This window comes from Ricinus communis, chromosome 8, assembly GCF_019578655.1.
Source record: "Ricinus communis isolate WT05 ecotype wild-type chromosome 8, ASM1957865v1, whole genome shotgun sequence".
Classification (NCBI taxonomy): Eukaryota; Viridiplantae; Streptophyta; class Magnoliopsida; order Malpighiales; family Euphorbiaceae; genus Ricinus; species Ricinus communis.
Genome location: NC_063263.1, coordinates 6447298 through 6470173, shown reverse-complemented (window position 1 = coordinate 6470173; position 22876 = coordinate 6447298). Strand labels below are relative to the sequence as shown.

The 22876-nt window shown below is 29.3% G+C and overlaps 3 protein-coding genes across 4 annotated transcripts; all 3 read right to left on the bottom strand.

Annotated features, from left to right (window-relative positions):
* Nucleotides 1-354: 354 nt before the first annotated feature.
* On the bottom strand, nt 355-3578 carry LOC8263576 (GDSL lipase). The gene is made up of 5 exons (XM_002533876.4): nt 3248-3578; nt 3003-3124; nt 1198-1422; nt 836-1091; nt 355-739 (listed from the first exon to the last, which is right to left on the bottom strand). The coding sequence occupies exons 1-5, from the start codon at nt 3510-3512 to the stop codon at nt 474-476; spliced, it is 1134 nt and encodes a 377-aa protein (XP_002533922.2). The 5' UTR covers nt 3513-3578; the 3' UTR covers nt 355-473.
* A 1720-nt stretch (nt 3579-5298) lies between these two features.
* LOC8263575 (GDSL esterase/lipase 1) lies at nt 5299-18196 on the bottom strand. Its single transcript, XM_048378341.1, has 11 exons — nt 17922-18196; nt 12672-12883; nt 12401-12525; nt 11773-11997; nt 9977-10232; nt 9594-9843; nt 7210-7595; nt 6958-7082; nt 6389-6613; nt 5930-6185; nt 5299-5807 (listed from the first exon to the last, which is right to left on the bottom strand). The coding sequence occupies exons 3-11, from the start codon at nt 12521-12523 to the stop codon at nt 5536-5538; spliced, it is 2118 nt and encodes a 705-aa protein (XP_048234298.1). The 5' UTR covers nt 12524-12525; nt 12672-12883; nt 17922-18196; the 3' UTR covers nt 5299-5535.
* Nucleotides 18197-19838: 1642 nt separating this feature from the next.
* LOC8263574 (GDSL esterase/lipase 1) lies at nt 19839-21659 on the bottom strand. Of its 2 annotated transcripts, none has more exons than XM_048378038.1 (5): nt 21280-21659; nt 21030-21151; nt 20648-20878; nt 20451-20547; nt 19839-20206 (listed from the first exon to the last, which is right to left on the bottom strand). In XM_048378038.1, exons 1-5 carry the CDS (start codon nt 21536-21538, stop codon nt 19950-19952), a joined length of 966 nt encoding a protein of 321 aa, XP_048233995.1. In that variant the 5' UTR covers nt 21539-21659; the 3' UTR covers nt 19839-19949. The 2 variants fall into 2 exon arrangements, with proteins under 2 accessions (XP_048233995.1, XP_002533919.1); XM_002533873.3 differs by having other exon boundaries at nt 20292-20547; nt 21280-21637.
* Nucleotides 21660-22876: the final 1217 nt, after the last annotated feature.

Genomic DNA, 22876 nt, shown 5'->3' with positions numbered 1-22876 from the left:
TTGTCATAACAAAACTATTATTTTAAATATATTCTTTCTCTCTCATTTAATTTCTTTAATATTCATTTCTCATTTAATTTTATTTTGCTTCTCTTATTCAATTTAAATTAATTTTCAAATAAATCCTATATTTATTGTATATCACACGAAACAAAAAATAATAATTCGTAAAATCCTGTTAAGAATTTATATTTATAAATAAAATGAATTCTTTTTGAAATCAAACTAAGCACAATGTTAAAGACAATTAATGTTATTAGCTAATCAACACAGCAAAGAACAAAAATGAAATTAAAAGGAATGGTAATAAGAGCACAATAGGACTTTCAACAAAAAGAAAAAAATGCGCACCAATTTATCTTGAAATTTTGTTTTCTTTAATTGTAATTTTTTTTATTTTATTAATTATAAGGGGAAAAAAAAAAGCCTTCATGGACCAAATAGGCGACCAGTTGTCTCGGATCAAAGTTTATTCATTCATCATTGAATAGTTCATATTTTTCAGACGAGAAATCAGAAGTGAGCTTAAATAGTTTTTTAAGGTTATGAGGTGCTGTGATTGGTGGTTCGCCACTCCAAAAGAGCTCTGCAAAATGTGGATTGGCACGTTCTGTAGGATGGGCGCCATCAAAGTAAACATATTCACTTGCATTTCTACACAAGTTATAGGGTGCTATTCCACAATTCTCTCCATTGTATTTCCCATAACCACAACAAGCAACATCTGCAAACAGGAAACCTACATAAAAGTACGTAGATGAAAGATCAGTAAGGATTAGAGATTGATAGAGACGATGATACAGTAAACAATAGGAAAAAACTGGCTACTGCATACCGTATTTTGAAGGGTCTTTTGTAACGTTGAGCAATGAATTGTAGAAATCAAAAACTGAATATTTGAATCCTCGTAACTTGCTCTCTAACTCTTTAATTGCTTTAAGGAAAGCATTATTATGTAATGTAGCCAACCCTGAGAGTTCTTCAAGACATTCATTCATAGGGAGTCCATAGTGTCCCTTAAATAATGGTAGGCAACCCATGGGTCCTATGTTTTGGAAAGCAAACTTCCTTCCTCCCATTTCATAAATTTCCTGAAATGAACAAGCATGAAACAAATATAAAATGAAATAGGAATCTGTATCTAAAATTAACAGATATATAGTTATTCATCCCGGCACGTTGAATTAAAGATATTACCCTGATCATATTTGTTAAATTTCCAATCACTAGTTGAGCGTATTTTTCTGGATCTGGTGCTAGATATCTTGTTTTGTTTTCATAAAAGCATTGATAGTCATTTCCTCCAGTGCTATATAAGTAGACTGCTTCCATGAACAACTTCTTTGCCTTTTCTTGGCCTAGCTCTTGCCTCAACTGGCTGGTCACATTTTTGAAGTAATTTACCTGCATTCCCAGGCTAATCTGGGGACAATAAATTTTCTCACGGATTTAGATTCAGAAAGATACAAATGAGTAGTGAAGAACTTCGCTATAATTTGAACTGTAACAGTGTATGAATAAAAATATTATCTGCTTGAAGACCTATAATTAAAGTGACCCATAAAAATATAAAAACAAGTATAGTGATGGAAATAAAACTTGGCAATTGGTAATTCTTTTTGGGAAGTAGAATAAGTGAAGCAATGAGGGTCATTTTTGTATTACTCTTAGGGTTAAGCATGGATCTCGGTGATTTCCATTTGAACTGAACAACAATATCGAAAAGTACCAGAATCGAAATAGCCGAAAATTTTTATAACTGAATTGCACTAATACTATTTTTTAGTAATAACTGTACTAAAACTGAACCGTTTTGTACTGATCTGGACCAACCATAGAACTAAATTTTTTTTACATATATTTATTAATAATTATATATATTATATAAATAATACCTATAAAATATTAACTATATTTTAATATACTTACATTATATATATATATATATATATATATATATATATATATAATATTTGTTGTATAGTGTCCACTATATTAATAATTTACTATATACTTAAATTTTAATTTCTTTTTCACTAATACCATCTACTACAAAAGCCACCTGCATGTCTCAAATATCAATTTATAGATTTATTCTCATACACTTAAGCTCTTATTTATAGACCTTAAGCCAGTTGCATTTTTAGTGCTTAAAATTGGAATTATATTTTATCGCTATATAAAGTTTGTAATTTTTTATTTTAATGCTAGCTATCTGCAAAATATTATTATGCTAGCAATAACATATATTTTAATAATTTATATTTAAACATTAAATTATTATATTTACAAGTGGACTAAATTGCAAAGCAAATTGTTCAAGAATGTGATTGTAATTCTATCTAATTCTAATTCTCATACTAGTTTCATTCGGATGTCAATCGTACTTTATAATGTATTTGATTACAGGTAAAATTTAAGGTTGTGTTTTTTCTAAATATTAGAACCGAAAATAGTATCGAACCGAATTATATCGAATCAAAAAAATTAATTTAATTTGGTATGGTGTCATTTATGTTTAGTACAGTACTAATATATTAAATTTTAAAAAATCAAAGTTTGGTACGGTACTAATAATTTATAAATAACCGAATTGTACTAATCCGTGCTCAGTCTTAATTATTATTGTAGATGTCCATGATAAATATCTCTAAATGTTTTTTTGTTAATATGAATTTGTAAGAGATGGAAGATCAGGGTTTGCACCCACTAGGCTGAAATCCTGTCACTACCTTCATTACCTGTCCCCTTCTAATACTGTATTAAAAATAAGAATATAACAGATTTACAATATGTTTCAAAAGCAATTTATAGAATTTCAGAGCTAAAACCGAATGTATTCAAAAGTAAGTTTTGCATGTATTCAATTAGACCACGTCAAATCCTATACCAATCAACATATTTAAACTTAGCGTAAACCAAAATGTTTTAACTTAGTTCAAGACAAGACGAGGCTGAATGAAATGCAGCTGATTTGCTATTCGTAAACAGAACAGACGTACCGTTCCAGGATTAGTTTCAGAAAGAACTCCAGACGCAGCAGATGCAAAATTTGCACCATTAGTGAACTGATGCTTACCAGGTGCCAGATAAGGTGTCCACAACGGTAAGTTTGCCTTAATGGCTGCAAACCAACAATTAAGGCCACTAGACTTATTAGCCGTCCAGAATATAATTAATAAAAAGAGAGGAAAGAGTTTAATAGTTAGCACAAGTATGGCAAAACTAAAAATGGAAATTATCTTACCAATGAAGTCAGGAATTATGCGACCATCACAAAATCTCCCAGTTGGAAACTTGAAGTAGGCCTCTCCATACGGCCAACGATTTGCCTTAAAATGAATGTCTACATTAATAAAATTATTGTTGCCTGGATCGTAGAGTGAATCACCAAAAACAAACATAGCTGCATGTTTTTGGGTCTGCTTTGAATTATCTTCATGAGAGTTCACTGGGAAGAGAAGGGAAGCAACGACAACCAAGAAGCCTGAGAGAAATCCTAGACTTGACATGATAGTTCTTTTATTTAATATCAACCCCGAACCCTTTTCTGAAGATTGATGTATATATATATATATACAGGCAATTTAGATTAATATTCCCCCAATTACGTTGGCAATTGCCAAACTCTTTATTTCTTTTACTTGACATTCTTTTCCTGACATTCTGAGTTAAACTAGCAAAAAATTTCCAAAAACATGTGTTATCAGGAGTTGTAGGTTTAAAACAAACAAAAAAAATCTTGATCTTTCTTCGTGTTTTTTTTTTTTTTTAATTTTTTTTAAGAGCATCATTTGATAGAATCTAACAGCCTTTTTAAGCACGTGGCTCAACTACCAGATAGATAAATTCTGAAAAAATAAACCAAATGTCTACTTCTTGAATACAGGCAATTTATTAACACCATCGCTTTTATATAAATCCTTAACAGTAAGAAAAAATGAATTCACTCAATTTCGTTTCTGTTTTCTTCCCCTACTTAAGCTATGAAATAAATTCTTTATTAGTCTGTCACAAATATCAATTTTATAATATTATCTAACTGCAAGTTTTGACATTTTTGGAAGTTATCTGCTTTTGTTTTTTCAACAAATCTACAAATGGGGTTAATTTATTGATGGTGATCCAATATGGTGCGTCCCAAAGATAACAAAACTTTTGTCCAATTGATGGTCCATGTGGTTAATTAGGCAGCTAATTAGGCTTCCTCCATCCATTTAGATATACTAAATTTTCTATTTATGTAATTTGTACATAAATATTAATAATTAAACTCCTAACATTCACATAATAAGAAAAAGAAACTCTTATTAAATTTAAAACAATAAATACTTTTATTGATTAAGATATAGCACACAATTAATGTAGTTATTTAGACCAAAAGTAATAATTTAGAATTAAGTTTTTATGTACAGTTTGGCTCTCTTTTGGATTGTGTATAATACATACCAAAGTCATCAAAATAGTAAAAACATCCACAAACAAACCAATAATCTATACACATTGCTTATGCTTCTAAAACAAAATCTAAATTACAAGTTCTTAAATATCAAGAATCTCACAGATAGCCGTGGTTCATGAGTATTACAAACAAAACCCACAATCAATTTGCAATTGGACCACAAAATAGGTTATGTTCTACATATATTTTTTTTTCAAAATTTTAACACTTTTATTAGTTTGAAAATTTTATTTTATAATCAATATTAAAAATTTTAATAGAATTAAATTTCTACAGTTAGATACGTATTTAATAAATTATTAATATTATTGTAATAATTAAATTATGAATAATTTAATTAAGCTAATTATTTAAATGATTAATAAAGGATTCGGCCAAACATTAGGTTGGCCCTTCCTAAAAACTTTTACAGCACCGGACTCTCGGTCAAAAGTTTATCTCTCAAAAATTTTAGAATTTTATTTATTTATTTTAATAATTCTTATTTCTAAAAGGAACTTTTCAGCCCCTCTTTTCTTGAACTTTTAGCTCTACCATTGTCTCCACACCCACACTAGTCACTGCATTCATGTGGCTTTATATTTTTAGAACATTCTTAATGACACTCTTTATTTTAAATAGTATAATGTCATTATTTTAAATAATATATAATCTATAATAAAGAATATCTTAAAGAATATTCAAATATAAAGAGTAAAATTTTATATTTAAGTTCAATAGATTCTATACTTATTCTATTTTTATTTTCATAGTATTAATAATCTTAATTTATTTTTCTTTTTTCAAAATTTTTTATTAATAGAAAAATAAGAATAATAAATATCAACTCAATCAAATGTATAGAGACTTATAGTTTATTTATTAGATATAGAATAGAGAGTGAAGTTTGACTTTACATATGTAAAGAACAAAATTAACTCTCTATTTTATATTTAAAGAATAAAAAAGTATATTGAAGTATCATAAACTATAACTCTACACATGTTAATCACCACTTTTACATATTTCTTGTTCTCATTTACCAGGTACAGTTTTACTTATATATATCCCCATGAGCTCAAGCCAATAGAAATTTATTCATCAATGAGTAAACTGTGATTTTCTGACAATAGATGAGATTCAGTCTCCAGCTTTAGTAGGTGTTTCATGTTACTAGGTTTTGTAAATGGTGGTTCCCCGTCCCATAGTAGCTTGGCCAATTCTTCGTTAACCTTTTCTGAAGGATGGGCACCATCAAAAAACACATAATCACTTACATTACTACATAACTCATAAGGTGGTATTCCACAATCTATTGCATTATTGGTCCCACTGCCACAACACGCAACATCCGCTACTTGAAAACCTACGCACAGAATACATTTGAGGGCGAAAATATTATGTATATGAGAAATGGCCATAAACAGTACTGTAACTGAAGTACAAATGAAGATGTGTATATAGAGGGAAAGCATGGCCTCGACGTACCATATTTTGAAGGGTTTCTTGTGATATTATAAAGCAAAGTGTAATAATCAAATACTAAGTATTTGAATCCTTGTAACTGGCTCTGTAACGATACAATTGCTTCAAGTAAAGCATTGTTATGTAGTCTTGCCAGCTCTAAGGATTCTTCATCGCACTCATCACCGATGAGTCCATTCATTTGTTTTGAGATTGGGGTGCAGCCAATAGGTCCTACATTCTGGAAAGCAAATTTCCGTCCCCCCATTTCATAAATTTCCTGACATAAACAAGGAAAATAAAATTTATCAACCAATCCCTCTATGCTATAAATTGTTACTTGGATAATTTGTAAGATATTGTTCTCTAGTTAATATTTATAAGCAATTGGACTAACAATATACGAGAGGTATCAAATAATTTTCCACATTATAGAATCCATATATTATTCACATTTTGAAAAGATAAGTATTAATTGTATACCTTGATCACACCTGTTAAGTTGCCAACAACCATTTTCACAAATTCTTCTTGCTCTGATTCTGCAGCGTTTGGGTAGTCTTCAGTGTAGCCAATATAGTCATTTCCTCCAGTGCTTGATAAGTAGACTGCTTCTGTCAACATCTTCTTTACCTCTTCTGCGCCTAGCTCTTGCCTCAATTGATTAACTACTGTCTTGAAGAATTTTACTTGTGTTTTGAGGTCAAGCTAGGGAAAGAAATTTGAAGCACAGCAACATGTAAGCTCATCTTTCTTACTTGAACTACTTAATTCTTATGAATTTGTATAACATCCTGGTCTAAATGAGGAACAACTAGAATTAATACAAAAAATATTTATCTACTTAAGAAAATATGTATGTTTCTGCTTATTCACGGAATCGACTGATATATTAACATAAGTCTATTATTATTAAAAGAATTGAAGTATGTATCAATAATATGGGTGATCATTTGAAATAGTTGGATGGTTAAGGGTGTGCATGTTTGATATTAATTGCTATTGGCCTACTTGGTCATAAATAATCCAAAACACGACGAACGGTGATGTACCGATCCTGGATCAGTTTCAGAAAGAACGCCAGATCCACCAGCTGCAAAATTGGCTCCATTAATAAATTGTTGACTGCCTTCAGTTTGCATATAAGGTGTCCACAAGGGTATGTTTGCATACTCAGCTGCAACCAACAATGGAACTTTTACTTAGTCGGCTGGCAGATTTCTAGGAAATTAAAGAATTAAAAATAATTGGTAATTTATATCACTGGTCAGGGTAAGTGATAAAGGAAATGCAAGTAATTATACCAATGAAGTCAGGGATAAGACGGCCATCACAGAATCTCCCAGTTGGTACATTGAAGAAGGATTCCCCATATGGCCAACGATTTGCCTTATCAATAATGCTCACATTGAGGTCGTTATTGTTGCCTGGATCAAACAGTGAATCTCCAAAAACAAACATAACAACATTAGTTGCAGCCTGCCTAGAATGGTCAGCATGAGACTTTCCTGCCATGAGAAGGCAAGCAAAGATAAACAAGAAACTCAAGTGAAAGCTTGTTAGGTTTGACATGTTGGTTTCTTTTATTTCATAGTTCTTCCACCGTCTGAACATAAATATAAAGTTCACAATATCAAAGTCATTTGTCATCTTTTTCCCACTTTCCGGTGAAAATTTCAACCTAGCATAACTTCTTGAAATACAGGTAGAATACAATTAGTTCGAATCTGTCTTTTAAATTCTTTTCCCTTGTCGTTTTGCAGTTCCTCTAAGAAAACACTCTTCAGGGGATCAGCCAATTTGGAAGATGAGATGAGTTGAATATCAGTTATCTTTCTTCGGGTCCTTTCTTTGTCAATGCTACCAATTGTTCAAATGATTTAGTTTTCATTTTGCAAGATACATATATTAGTGACTTTTGTTTTCCACTTGGACGTTCGCAATTTTGTTGCTTTCATTGGGTTGTGAATTACCTAACTTTCATCAACATGATTGAATCTCGGTTATAGTTGGAAAATACTTGCCTAGTTTCTGTCAAAGAACGTTCCACCTAACGTCTTGATCAAGCATGCTTATCACGAATGGAATAGATGAAATAAATCAAAAAGTGAACTTTTGTTCAAGAAAGAAATCTTACTGGCATTCTGCCGCCGATTGCCTTGCAAATCTTGTAGATTCTCTTCAATTAAATGGGAGTCCATCAGTTTGACAATCCTCCTCTCTCGACGAGGAGACAGGAGTGGCTTACCCTGATAAGTGGCCATGTAGTTTGTAGTCTTTCCTCTTTGTAATAAAGAAAAACCCAACTTTAAATTTTTTAATAATCTAATTTCAATCGCAAAAATTCTCATTGTATATCAAAAAAATGATACTTTAAAACTTAAGCAATTAGATGAGACTGTAAAAATAATTATATATCTCTAACAGTGCTGGTGTACGTTCCTTTATCACAGAAATCAATCACTATTCGATACATAATGAAATAATCAATTTTGACGGAATGCATATTTGATCTCTTAAACTTTTTGAGAATAGTCATTTGGCTATTTAAATTTTTGTTTGGTCTTTATAACCACTTAAACTAGTTCTTTTAGATTACATAAATTATATTTTGCGGTCTTATTTATACATATGTATTAATACAAATAAAGATAAGTAGAAGTAAATTAGTATGATATAAATATTTAAGACAGATACATATGTGGTCTTTTAAATTTTTTGAGAATAGTTATTTGGCTACTTAAGCTTTTGTTCGGTCCTTATAGCTACATGAACTAGTTCTTTTGGACCATATAATCTTCTGTTGCTATTTTTAATAATGCATGTAAAACAACCACTCTGACACGTGTTAAAAGAACTGAAAAATAAACTAGGATAGTAAAATACTATTTTTTAAAATCCTAACCCAAATTTTATAAACTTATATTTTTTTATAATATTTATAAAATCTTACTATTATTTTGAATATATCTACTCTCCAAGTTACAGTATTTCTTTAAGAAATTTCATCAAACAATGATCTTAATCAACTATATTTAAATTCATATAAACGAAAGCCGATGGCACAAAGAGGTATGGTGATTAGGATTCTAAAAAACTAAAATTCAAGTGGCCAAGTAATTATTATCAAAAAGTTTAAGGGCCACGTATGCATTCAGTCGTATTCTTTTAATACTTATACAAATTAATTCCATGTTAGAGTATTTTCCTTATACGCGTCCTTAATAACAGCAAGATAAAATTTATATGACCTAAAAAAATTGGTTCGTGTGGCCATAAACATCAAACAAAAATTTAAATGACGAAATGACTATTATTAAAAAATCAAAAAGTCACGTATGTATTTCAACATCAACTTTTATCTTCTTAATAGTTTATTATATTTCAAATATTGTTTGGATTTAGTATATGAAGATGATGTATACCAAATTCGATAAATTTTGTTAACTTATAAGAGAAAATGGATAATTTATTTAGTCTTAATCCATTTTTAATTAAGCTCCAACGAATAGACAAGTAGGTAGGATATCTGCAACCAACATTTACTAATTCTAATTAATATCTTTTTATTTATGTATCAAATGTATGAGATGTAAAAAGAAAAAGTATTAGCATATATTATTCTAGCAATATGTGATATTTAAGTTTTAAGCAATTATATTTATTATATATCAATCAATGGACGAATCATTCTGATGAGGAAATCTCGTCACTAACTTCAAGGTCATATAATTGCTTCAAGTTATAGGGCGTCGAAGCATCCGGACCTCCCTCCCAAACCAGCCTGGCTAACTGGGCATTGGTTTGCTCAGTAGGATGGCCACCATCAAACCAAACAAACTCACTTGGGTCACTACATAATTCATATGGCTCTATTCCACACCCAGATCCGAGATATGTCCCATTGCCACAACAAGCACTAACACCTTCTATGAAGCCTGCACAATGTATATAATCACAAAATATCAAAGTAATAATCAAAATATAATAGTGATTTTTTTTTTTCGGAAGATCAAATAATGGATGCTAGCCCATTGTCAAACTAAATAGTTGATTAATTAATGAAAGTACCATAGTCTGATGGGTTCTCAATCCTTTGAAGAAGTAAACTGTAGTAATCATAGATTAGGTACTTGAACCCTGGCAATTGGCTCTCTAACTCCTTTGTGGCGTTGGCAAGAGCATCATTGTGCAGGCTTGCTATATACAGTAGATCCTCATAGCACGAATCATTGGTTAGCCCAAATAACTTTCTTACTATTGGCATGCAACCCAACGGTCCTACATTTTGAAATGCAAATTTCCTTCCCCCTATCGCGTATATTTTCTGTAATTGAAAAATCAAAATGATATTGTTTAGTATTACTTCAATTTATGCACTACTTATAAATAAAATATCTAAATACATATTTATGTCTCTAAATTTCTATCGATTAGTCTATTTAATATTTTAATTTTTAATTTAATCTAATAAATACTTAAGAACTAATTTTTATTAAAATTTAAATTACCTGTAATTTTCAATTTAATCTAAACCTAATGACACTAAAAATCTAAATATTTACGACCTATTGCAAATATGGTCAATCTTTTAATTTTTTATTTAAATGATCTGATTTATCTAATAGATTGTAATTATAGCCGAATTAAGATTTTAGTCAAATAGGGTGACATGTTATTAGTTATTATTAACAACTTACATTCACTGTCATATATATTTACACATCACACATGAGTTGCCAAAGTGAAGTTACATATGAACAAGAAAGTGAATAACAAGTAAAATAATGAATTAAGAAAAAGAATGAAGAATGAAGTCTTTTCTCTTCTCACTTTTATCGTAATTTTTATGCATTTTTTTTTAAAAAGTAAATGATATTGTTAAAGTAAAAAGAGATTAGTATCTAGGGTTAAAAAGGGTAATATCCAATTTTAACTGAAATTTTAGTTTGACTATAATTTCAATCAATTAGTTAAATTAAGCCATTTAAGTAAAAATTTGAAAAATAGATCAAATTTGTAAAAAAACACAAATGTTTGGATTCTTAATGTAGTTAGGCTTTTAATATAATATAGACTTAATTTTTATTTTTCTGAAAAAATATTTAACTGCCTATGCAAAATATACATGTAGGTGTTAAATGAAACTATATGTCAAAAAGTATTAAAATATTATAAAAATAAAATAAATTTTTTATTAAATTACATTAAAAGTTAGAATATTAAACTGACTAAATAATTAAATTTAAACATATAAATATATATTTGACTAAAAAAAATCATAACTATTTATCATATCATCTGCACCCACTAAAAATGGGCCACAATAAACAATAATGATACACGCTACGGATACACACAGCTATTGATATTAATTTAGAAAAAAAAAGTACTTAAAATCAATTACTCAGGTGATATTGTATCATTAATTGATGTGGCTAACTTTTATCGGATGTGTTTATGAATTAAGTGAGAGATAAAATCTATATATGTGAGAAATTCTCAACAAAATCAATACAACTAAAGGGATAGAGAAAGAATAGTCACTAAATTGACTATATTAATAGTTAACATGAAAAGAGTAATTAAAAATTTAAAATGTGACGTATTAATTTTTTATTTATAATATAACTAAATTATAATTAAAATTAAGATTTTATAATTAAAATGAAATAAATTGAAATATTATAGCCAAAACTTGTAAAATTTAATAACCATTTTATATTATTATGATGAGTTAAATCATAGTTACAACTTGTTGTATATAGAAATCAAAACTAACAGTCAAACCAAAAAGATGAAAAAAGAAAAATAGAAGTTAAAACTAACCTTCAAGTTGTGATAAGAAGAGTAGCTTATAATTTTACCTTGACTCCGTCTGTGATGTTACCGACCACCATATTTATGAATTCTTCTATTTCTGCTTCAGTAGCATTAAGGTAAGTTCCAGTAAATGTCAAGTAGTCGATGCCCCCAAGGCTAGATAGATAAACTGCTTCCTTCAGAATCTTCATTGCCTCCTCATCACTCAGCTGTTGCTTTAGGAAACTAGCCACCTCCTCAAAAAATCGTAGTTGCTCACTGAAGGGAATCTGGAAGGCCGAGAAAATTATGAAGCATATACGATCTACATCAATGTTTAATTGATTTCATTACAGGAATCTACAAATATGTCATATAACCAAAATCTAAGCTTGTTATTGGAGCCAATACTCCATTCAATAGTTGAGTGTCTGGTCCATAATAGAGGAAATTAGATATTTAGGTATTCAAACCCTGAGAAAATTCTATTTCCACTGAAGGAATAAGAAATTCAAATTCTGACAATCCTAATTCCTCGATAAAGTATTTCTGACATAGCATGGATTCAAACCCATTAATGTATTTCTGATATTTCGTATATATCATAATTTTAAAAATTTAATAACCTTTCCTTCCATTACCTTATGAAAATAGTAAGGCTCGTTATAAGAAAACTAAAAGAAAAAGAATTACCGTTCCAGAGTAGCTATATTCATCAAGCGCAGCTGCACCTCCGCCAGCAAAGTTGGCTCCGTGAAGGAGGTTTTGCGTGCCAGGCGCTAAATATGGTTTCCACAATGGTACGTTAAGGTACATGGCTGCAACAGACATACCACTAATTTTGGTAAAAAAGAGTACTAAATATAGGTCTCGAATGAAGCAGTGTTAGGTTCAAATTCCACTAGAATTGATATAAAGGAGAGAGCAGCTATCGGTAACTTGATTACTTGAGAAAAATACTCACATAAGAAATCAGGAACGATACGACCATCAGTGAATCTTCCGGTAGATAAATTGAAGAAAGTCTCACCAAATGGCCAGAAATCTGCCTTGAAATCAATTGTGACATTGCGGAAGTTATTGTTTCCTGGATCAAAGACCGAATCTCCAAAAACGAATAGGGCAGGGAGTTTGTTAGAGAGTCTATAATCCACGTTGGAGCTAGCTACAAGAAGGCTGAGCAAAAGAATCAAGACAGGAAAACGCAAGCTTATCAAGTTAGACATTGCTATTACCATTTTGAATCTCATCTGTGTTTAGGTGGATATTTATATAAATAAGTATCATAGTTACATTCGTAATAAGAAGAAAAAATAATGTTGGTTTAGGTTTGAATAATGCGCCTACATTTCCTTGTGATGGCATAAAGACGTGTACAAATAGATAATTTAATAAGCAAATAACTTGTTAAATGTTGAATTAATGTTGTTAAAGACTATACTTAATTTATAAATACAATCTTCTATTGTATAATGTATGTGATGTACAGCTATTACATATATATAAATAAAAAGAAAATGTTTTGGTTTATAAAGACTATTGATAACTAATTGTTTACTCGCACGTTGTACGACCGTTATTATTATTTTGACTATTATAAATTTAATTTAATAAATTTTTTAATATTTAATATTAATTTATAGTATTAAAAAAATAGCATATTCACTTAAATGTTTTTTTTAATTTTTTTAAAATTTAAAATATTATTAGTGCAATGATATAAAAATTGTTTTAAAAATTTTTATTAATTAATTTTAGTATTGTATAAATTAATACTATTAATATAATTGATATTACTATTTTTTAGAATTAGAAATTTATTATATAATTAGAAATTAATATTTTATTGAATATAATATTAAAAATAGAATTTAAATTGTTCTTTTCTAGAATTAGAATTATTATATAATTAGAAAATTAATCTATTAGTTAATAAAATATTAACATATAATTAGTATGCTATTTTTTAAAATTATATTAGTATTATTGTTTGATTAGAAAACTATTTATTAGTTAATATAATATTAAAATATAATTAATATATTATTTTTTTAAATTAGAGTCAGTATTTAATTAAAAATACAATCTATTAATTTATAAATTAATAGAAAAAACTATAAAGTTACATACAACTTTGAATTCCATATATCTAAAATAAGTATACATGTCAAAACAAATAAGTACACATGTTAAAACAAAAATTTTATATATCAAAAATTAAGCATATATGTTAAAAAAAATTTAAGCCTTTTATATATATATGAGCTGAGTATTAATTCTAGTGGTCAGCAGTAGGCAACAATCGCTATATAAAAAATAGTTAGTGAAATTGTTTTGTCATTAACTGCTTTTTGTTTTTTTTTTTTTTTATCTAAACGCCATTAATAAGAAAAAGGAAAAGTTACACTCGTCAAAATTAATTTCTAAATAATGATTTGATAAGAAATTAGGATATTTATATTTATTTTTCTTTGCTTAAAGGACGTAGAAATAATATATTAATGGTCATCTAATTATATACTTAGTTTCAATTTTATCATTTAATTTCAATTTATTTTATAAAAGTCACTTAATTTTTAATTTGAATTATATTGTGATCACTTAATTTTAATTTGAGTTGTATAATGGTCATTTTAGTTTGGGTTTCAATTTATTTCATGTTCTCATCAGCATTAAAATTAGGTACCTGATTTTTACTTTCCGATTCACATAATTTTCTTCATATTTATTATGTCCCTCATTTTGCTCAACACTCTCATTTAAAATTATTTTGCCATTACTATTGCTATTTAAAATATTTCTCTCCATATTTATGTCAATGTACTTCTTAAAAGATGAATCACCCCATGAAGAACTAATTGATAGTGACTGTGACGTGTTAGATGGGGGTGATTCACTTTTTGAGAAGTCTGTTAACATAGGTATTAAAAAAGATATTCTAGATAGCAACAGTAAATAATTTTATGATAAACACTTCAATTTATTTTTATGGTATTTAAATATTTTTTTATATGTGACTTCATGTAATACTTGTTTAAATATAATAGAAAACAGAGTTCATATATTCTTTAGGTTAAATTGAAAATTAAATATATAAAATTTAAATGTTTTTGTGATTAAATTAAATTTAAAATTAAAATTTAAAATATGAAATTAACGAAATCATTAAACTCTCAGTTTTCAATACATGGTGATGTTGCCATTAGTTTGAAAACAAAGACCAGACCTTTTTTAATTTATATTACTCATTTCGAGACTCAATAGCCCAAAAGAGCAACCTATTTGCCATATGGTTTCATAATTTATAGAACGGGCATCAAGATGTTGGATGCATGTGCGTGGTAAAATTGTATGCCTAATTGTTCAAACAAAAGTATGATAAGATTCATATAAATGCTTATATCATACACCCAAATTCAACATTTGCTTAATTCTAGTAAATTTGGCCAGGTCTATAGAGAAAGTTCATTTATTTTTCATTCAAATCTTGAAGCCCATAAGTTTTGGCCTATATCTAGATTTCTAACCCATGAGTGAATCATATGTCCACCGGCCAAAAGTTGATTTGATAATCCTAAAGGATTATTGATATGTGAAAAATGAGAAAGCATGAAAGTGAAAGTCAGTTAAAGTTTTTGTGAGTGAGCAAGAAGGAATATAAGTTTCAACCAGTGAAGAGATGATGTGGAAATAAAGCATATTCAATAAAGAAAAAACACGTTTATAATGTGTGAACAAGGAAATTGAGTAGAAGTAGGAAGTGGAATGAAATGAGGACAAGAAGTTGAGAAGAGTAAGGAAGTAAGTAGAGATACTTCCTTATCAATATGTACGGAATACGAAAAGCAATAGTACATACTCTCAAGGTGGAGAGTTAATTGAGGACCAAGCTAAGGATGAAGAATATGCCAAAGCATCTCTCAAGCCATGTAAGTATATAAATAGGCAAAAATCCTCTAGTGAGTAAACCCCAATAAAAGATAAATATTTTTGTTAAGGATTCACTAATCAATTTGCTAGTCTTAGTGATCTTAAGAAGGTGAGAATTCACAAGCCTTTGAAAATTATGTCATAAGAGAATTCAACAAAAGAATCTATTTCCATGGAAGATTCAATTTTTGTACTCAACGAGGAGGTAATAAAGTTTGGAGAGCCCACACATTGAGATCGAAATTGATTGTAAGTTTTTACTATGTATTTTCTTTAGTATTAACATTACTGTCAATTAATATATCTTACTATAAAAAGGATGGGTTTAAATCATCATGAAAGGAAAGTCTATCACTATAGTGTGGATTTTGAGCCTATTTGATTTATAAGCGAGGATCAAAGGAAGGAGTAAGATTAAGATCGAAGGTCGATACCTGGCCACGAAATTAAGTTACTAATAGCTATGATTTGGTATTGAAGGAGTGATATGTCGATTCTATCACTAGATTTGGCATCCTAAGCAGACCGATTCAACGACTAGATTTAGTATCCTAAGTTAACTATTTGTGATCCATGAAGGAAGGTTGGCCTAAGGACCAATTTTCTATAAGTTCTGCTAGGCATTCTATTCCTAACCTAGTAAGAGCTCCTCGGTAGAGAGGTTGGGAAGAAACAATAGTGGATCAATCACAAGGAATGAGAAGGAAACAAGATCAAATAAAGAAATTTATGGATAAGTCATTGGCTTTCAAGAACAATTTCAAAGGCATAAAAGTAGAAAATACTACTTGAGGATATAAAGATGTGGCAATAGAAACGGTAGGAGAAGTGCTTGTAGTGATAGTGGTGGCAGTAACATTGATGCTTCAGGAATGAAAGCCAGGATTATCTTGTAAAGAAGAGTTTTAAGACATCAAGACAAGAAGAAGTGTAGTATAGAAATATTAAGTCGAAAGAAACAAGGAATTACCATATTTATAGTACTGGCGCCTAAAGAATCTAGAGCAGAAACATAAAGAAATCTCGATCGGAGCTTGAGATAACATGCCTTATCAATGAAAGGAAAGTCTGGTGCCATTTCTAATTTTGGCATTTTCATTCCGTACATATAAATTTGCCAAAGTTCTTGTCTGTCATTCATATTTTAGACATTCTTAAAGTCTCATTTTCAATTAAGAAATTTTAGACATATCACTACTTGCCGAAATAAATTAACTAATTATAATTCTTTAAGTGTAAAATATTACTCATGCCAAGAAACACTCATTCCATACATTTTCTAAACACATTTCATACCTATTTTCATATTCTACACACATTTCATACCTACTGTTAGTTCTGACCAAAATTTTAGTATCCAGCATAATAAGTCAATTTAACAACTACAAGCACATCCATAGACACTTTTTGAACCAAAAATCATTCTATAGAACCATTCCTTAACCATTCTCATCAAAATCCATTTCTAATTAATATTTCAGCACATGCCAAAATCACTTAGTAAATTTCAGGCTGAAACTCTAAGTGTTAGATATTGATTTCAACCATTTCTAAACAACAAAATCATCAAGTCTAGCCATTTACATTTCATATTCTACCTAATTCAATCTAATTTCATGATTGGAAAATTTTAAAATTAAATTCTTGTTTAATTTTTTATTTGTTGTCATATTAGCGTTAAAATTAGACAGTATCTAAAAGCTATCAGCCAAGCCTCAAGAAACCCAAGAACTACAAGAAAAGCATTTTCCATATTGATTTTAATTATTTTATTATTTTTAGTAATTTTATTTCGGCTAAATTTCTATTTTTAGGCTAAATACAATTAATTGCTAGAAATAATAAGTTAATTAGAATTGATTCACCTAAAATTCCAAAAAGTTCTAAAATTTTCAGAAATCCCAAAATAACCAACTCCTGAGTTAATTTTGATTATTTTATTATTTTATTTTGGCCTAATTCTTACTTCTAAGCTAAAAATCAAAAGTTGCCAAAAATAGTAAATAATTAAAATCAATTCACCATTATTTCCAAAATTTCACAAATTTCACAAACGCATCACTTATCCGTCATCATAACAGCAATTTTAATTATTTTTAGTGATTTAATTTTGGCCTAAATCTCTATTTTAGCTAAAATTATATAAATTGCTAAATATAAATAAGTTAAAATTAAATATTTCTATAAAATCAACCAAGTTCATCACATATTTATCATCAAATACATCAAATTTATATACAAGAAAATAAAAATTTAAATCAAAGAATTTCTTTTTATAAAATACCTATTTTCTTCAAGAAAATTGCACAAAAGATTATCAATGGAGGGGCTGATCTTTTGGACTGCCGGCGATGATGGTTGGTCGGCGTTGGTGGTGGCCGGCGGCACTGTGGTGGTCGGAGATGAGGTGGCAGCCGATGTAGAGAAGAGTTTTAGTGGTGTTTGGTTGCTAAGAAAAGAAGAGAAAACAAAAAAGAAGAAAATGGCAGATTTATAAATATGATGAGAGGAAGAAATTTGTAAGGTGGCAAAGCTGTAAATATGAAAAAATCATCGTAAGTATAAGATTTGAGAAGGGGGTGTTTGGTGGGAGAAAATAAATAAGGGGTTTTATCATTATTTTAATTAGATTTGTTTTCTTAAATAAATTCTAATTAAAATAGGATATATTCTTTAGAGAGTTTGAATAAAAATTAATTTGTAGGAGATATAAGGAGTGTTTGGTTAAAAAATAGAGGAATTTTTTATTTTAATTGGATTTTTTTTATTAGAATAAAATTTTTTCTTTCAATATTTTGAAGAAAATTAGATGGTTTTAGAATTACTTTTTTATAGAATATTTCATAGGATATTTGAAATTTAAAAATTAATTTTTTTTCTAGATATTACATTATTCCATCATTAACTACTTCTTTCTCTATTATTTTTTGCCTAAGTTATTCATAATAGAGGCTAAAGATATTTTTGGAGGATCTATCCATATAGATAAAGTTTTCAATCTTATTTTATATGAAGGGTAATTATTTATATTCAAATTTAGCACTAGTATAAGCTTAATAGAAAAAACTCATTTAATGTTGATCCAAATCCTGAAGCTAATGGATTTTGACCCATATCTGAATTTCTGACCTGAGTAAATCATTGGCCTACTGATGAGGGTTTTATTTGATAATCTTTAAAGATTATTACCATGTGAAAAATAAGAAAATAATAAGGTGAAAGTTAGTTCTAGAGTTTTCTAGAAGCTTAAAGCACGTTCTTGTGACATAAGTACGAAAGAATACAAGTGTTAGCCAACAAAATGGTTGGAAGTGAAACATATCCAAAAAAGGAAAAATATATTTATAATATTTGAACAAAAAAGTTGAATAGAAGTAAGAAGTGGAGTGAAAAGAGAACATGAAGTTAAAAAGAGTAAAAAAGTAAGTAAGGAAGTTACATCATCATCAACATATGCAAAATATAAAAAAAAAAACAACAATATGACCAAACCAAGGATAAAGAATATGCTAGAGCATCTTTCAAGCCATGGAAGTCTATAAATAGGAAAGAACCCTATAGTAAGCAAACCCCAAACAATCAAATACAAAATGAAAACGGACTCAAAATCTACAAAATTTATCTTTTATCCTTAGATTATAACAAAAATCCTTAGATTAGGAAAATAATCCTTAGTATAATCAAGCAATTTTCAGCTTTAGTTTACAGTACGATCAAAATGTTTAAGTGTTTATGAGTATTCAATTACATTTGTAAGTTGATTACTTTATGCAAATAAATTCTTGAAGCTTTTTAGTTATTGTTTTAGTGTCATATTTTTTGCAATTTAATTCCTTATCTTACATTTCATATCATCATTCTTAGCTTACATTAATTTAGCTCTTAGCTTTATTCCTTAAACTCATTTATTACATGTTCATAGCTCATATTTGCATATTCATGGCTCAATTTTACATCCTTGGCTCATTATTAGCTTAATCTTTAGCTCATTATTAGTTTAATATGTAGTTCATTAATTAGCTATGCGTGTTGATTTGACAAAACTGTATCAGCTAAGAATCCAAGGTGATTTAGGTTTCTTTATTACCTATGCAATTGTCTAAGTTAGAAGTCAAATGATGGCACATTTTATATTTATTGCATCCATAGTAATTATTTAAGTTAATCAGCCTCTCGCTCTTCTAAACAATTAATCGCATACTAGACACATAAAAATCTGAATGTAGAATTGAGATTTTAACTAGCAACATGTGATGCAGTTTTATTCTTATATCATAGTCAAAACTCTTCACAAAGAGGATCACCCATCAACCTAAAACTCTATTTCCCCTGCATCTGTAAATTTCAATATTTCTTTAAGATTGCAAGGCCTTGTAACCATAGTACTTCCACTCCACAGCAGCTTTGCAAATTGATAGTTCGCCTTCTCCGAAGGATGAGAATCAAAGAACAAATATTCATCAGGATTATCACACAATTCGTACACTGTTCTTTCTTCCGTCCCTCCACATTTTCCCATTCCTCTGAATGCACCTGTGCCACAACATGCTGATTTCGCTTCCTTGAATCCTGAAACATATAACTTTAGAATGAAGACCATGATTTTTGCCCTAATTAGATAGTGAAACTTTGAGAATAAGATAAAGTGACTTACCATATTTAATTGGATTGTTAATTCTTTCACTAAACGATTTGTAGAAATCAAAATTAGAATACTTAAATCCCTGTAGCTGAGACTCTAGCTGTTTCAGAACTACAGAAAGTTCTTTATTATGTAGTTTAATTAGATCTGTAACTTGTTTCATACAGCCACCTGAGTTTTTCATGTTTAATGCTCTAATGCCTGGTAGACAATCTACTGCTCCCAAGCTTAGAAATCCAAATTTCCTTCCACCAGTTTTATATATTTCCTGCCAAACCAAATCAGTCATTATCAGCTTCAGAGAGGACAAGAAAAGAGAGGGAATTACAGAAGAAAAATGTAAGAAAGCCTAAATTACAGGCCATTACTTGAAGCACAGTTGTCAGGTTGCCGATAACCATCCCAACATATTCTTGTTTGGAGTAGAGATGAAACAAACTTGAATTTGCGGTAATAGGTGATAAGTAGTCGTTGGTTCCAATGCTGATTAAGTAAAGGGCGGTCGACAACAGTCTTTTGGTTTCTGTATCACCAACTTTCTGCTTTAGCTGCTTCTTCACGTGCTTGAAATAACTTAGCTGAGTTTTGAGGTCTATTGTCTACTAGAAAGAAAAAGAAAAAGAAATGCAAGCACAGAGATGTTCAGAAGAATGCAAAGTCCAATTGGAGAACAACATTGAAAGAAATACAAAACTTTGTCATATTTTAACTTGTGAATAAGATGCCTAATTAAGGAGAAAGATTATATACCTTTCCTTGATGAGTTTCAAGCAGAACGCCAGCTCCTCCTGATGCAAAATTCACTCCATCTGTAAATTGATGATTCCCAGGCTCAAGATATGGCCGAATAAAGGGCAACTTCAGATACTCAGCTACAACACAATTTGTAAGGAACCCATTAAATATCTTTAAATTCCAATACTTGCAAATTTTGTAAGAGTTAATCAAATAGAAGGGAAAGGGGTAAAAACAAAGGGCATTAATTATAAGGTTTCGTTACCAATAAAGTCTGGAATTATTCGACCATCACAGCACCTCCCTGTAGGATGCTTAAAGAATGTTTTGCCGTACGGCCAGAAATTTGCTCGGCCAACAGGATCTTTGAGGTAATTATTATTGCCAGCATCAAAAAGCGAATCTCCAAAGATGAATAAGGCAACATGGCTGTCTGGATAACAGAGATGGCCTTGGCTGCAAGTTGAAATGAGAAGACTTGCAAAGAAAACCAAAAGATAGAAATGGGACCTTAAAATCACCATGTTTTAACCTTAATGTCTCGTACTTAATTTCACATCATTCAATATAATTCACAATTTCTACGCATTATTTATAAGCGCTCTTAGCATAGTCGTTTCCTTCAAAATTTGTAAGTGACCCAAAAGAAAAAAAGCAAAAGGGTATTTTTTTTCTTTCTAATTTCATGTAAAATATGCATGAAGAAATCAAAGTTAAAAATGCTGGAGTTAGCTTTGCCGCCTGGGTTAAATCCTTCAACATAATAACAAATGATGAAAGGGACGCCAACCACTTGATCTTTTCAAGTGATATAATTGAAATACCTTATTAAGAAAGTGGGTCATTTGAAACAAACTTTGTTTTGGTACAAGGTATAGTATAAATTGCAAATGTCAATCTTTCAGAATCAGAGTCTTCCAGCTTTGTTTCTCTAATAAGTAACAAGCCAGCTTAGATTGCCAACACGGCAGTAGCTTAGTATAAGCTAAAAATGTCAATTTTTCAATATCAGATTCTTTCATCTATTTCCATTATTCGTTATGAAACTAATTATTTTATTTCCAAAGGCTAAATGCATATATATGCCTCTAAATTTTAGTCATTTAATTAGTTTAATACTCTAACTTATGATATAACCTAATAGACATCTGAATTTATTTTTTTTATGATATTTTATTATTACTTTTTAACATATGTATTTATTCAATACGTCTACATGTATTACATAAAGTTATTTAAATATTGCTAAAAGCATAAACTTCAAGCATATATTAAGTTAAATTGAAAGTTAAAGATGTTTAGATATTAAAAGCAGTAAAACTTGAATGTTTGTTAGGTTAAATAAAATATTAAATATTAAACTGACTAATCGATACAAGTTAAAAGACATATATATGTATTTAGCAAATCCTAATTGCCTTACATGTCATCATATACATAAAGTTCGTCACATTTCAAAAAAAAAAAGATTTATCAATTAATTAAGGTAGGATTTAAATAAATAAAAAAAGTGTAGGCCCCAATAAATAGAATTAGATTTATATCCAACCAATACTAAATTAATTAGAACTAGCATCTTGATTTAGTTGGACCTTAATCCTCACAAATTATTTATATCTCTTATTCTTTTCAGTGATATGAGATGTCTAATAGAAACACATGACTAATTCTCATTTCCTTCCTACTGTTATTGACTACTAGAACTGCTTATTTACCTCATCCCCAACCACATTGTCTGCTCCTTCTATTCTTAAAACCTCAAATTGAAAGGAATAAATTATTTTGTCTAAAGGGCGTTTTCATTCTCAATTGCATTTCATTTTTACCACATTGGATGGATTACATTTATCATTTACCTATTC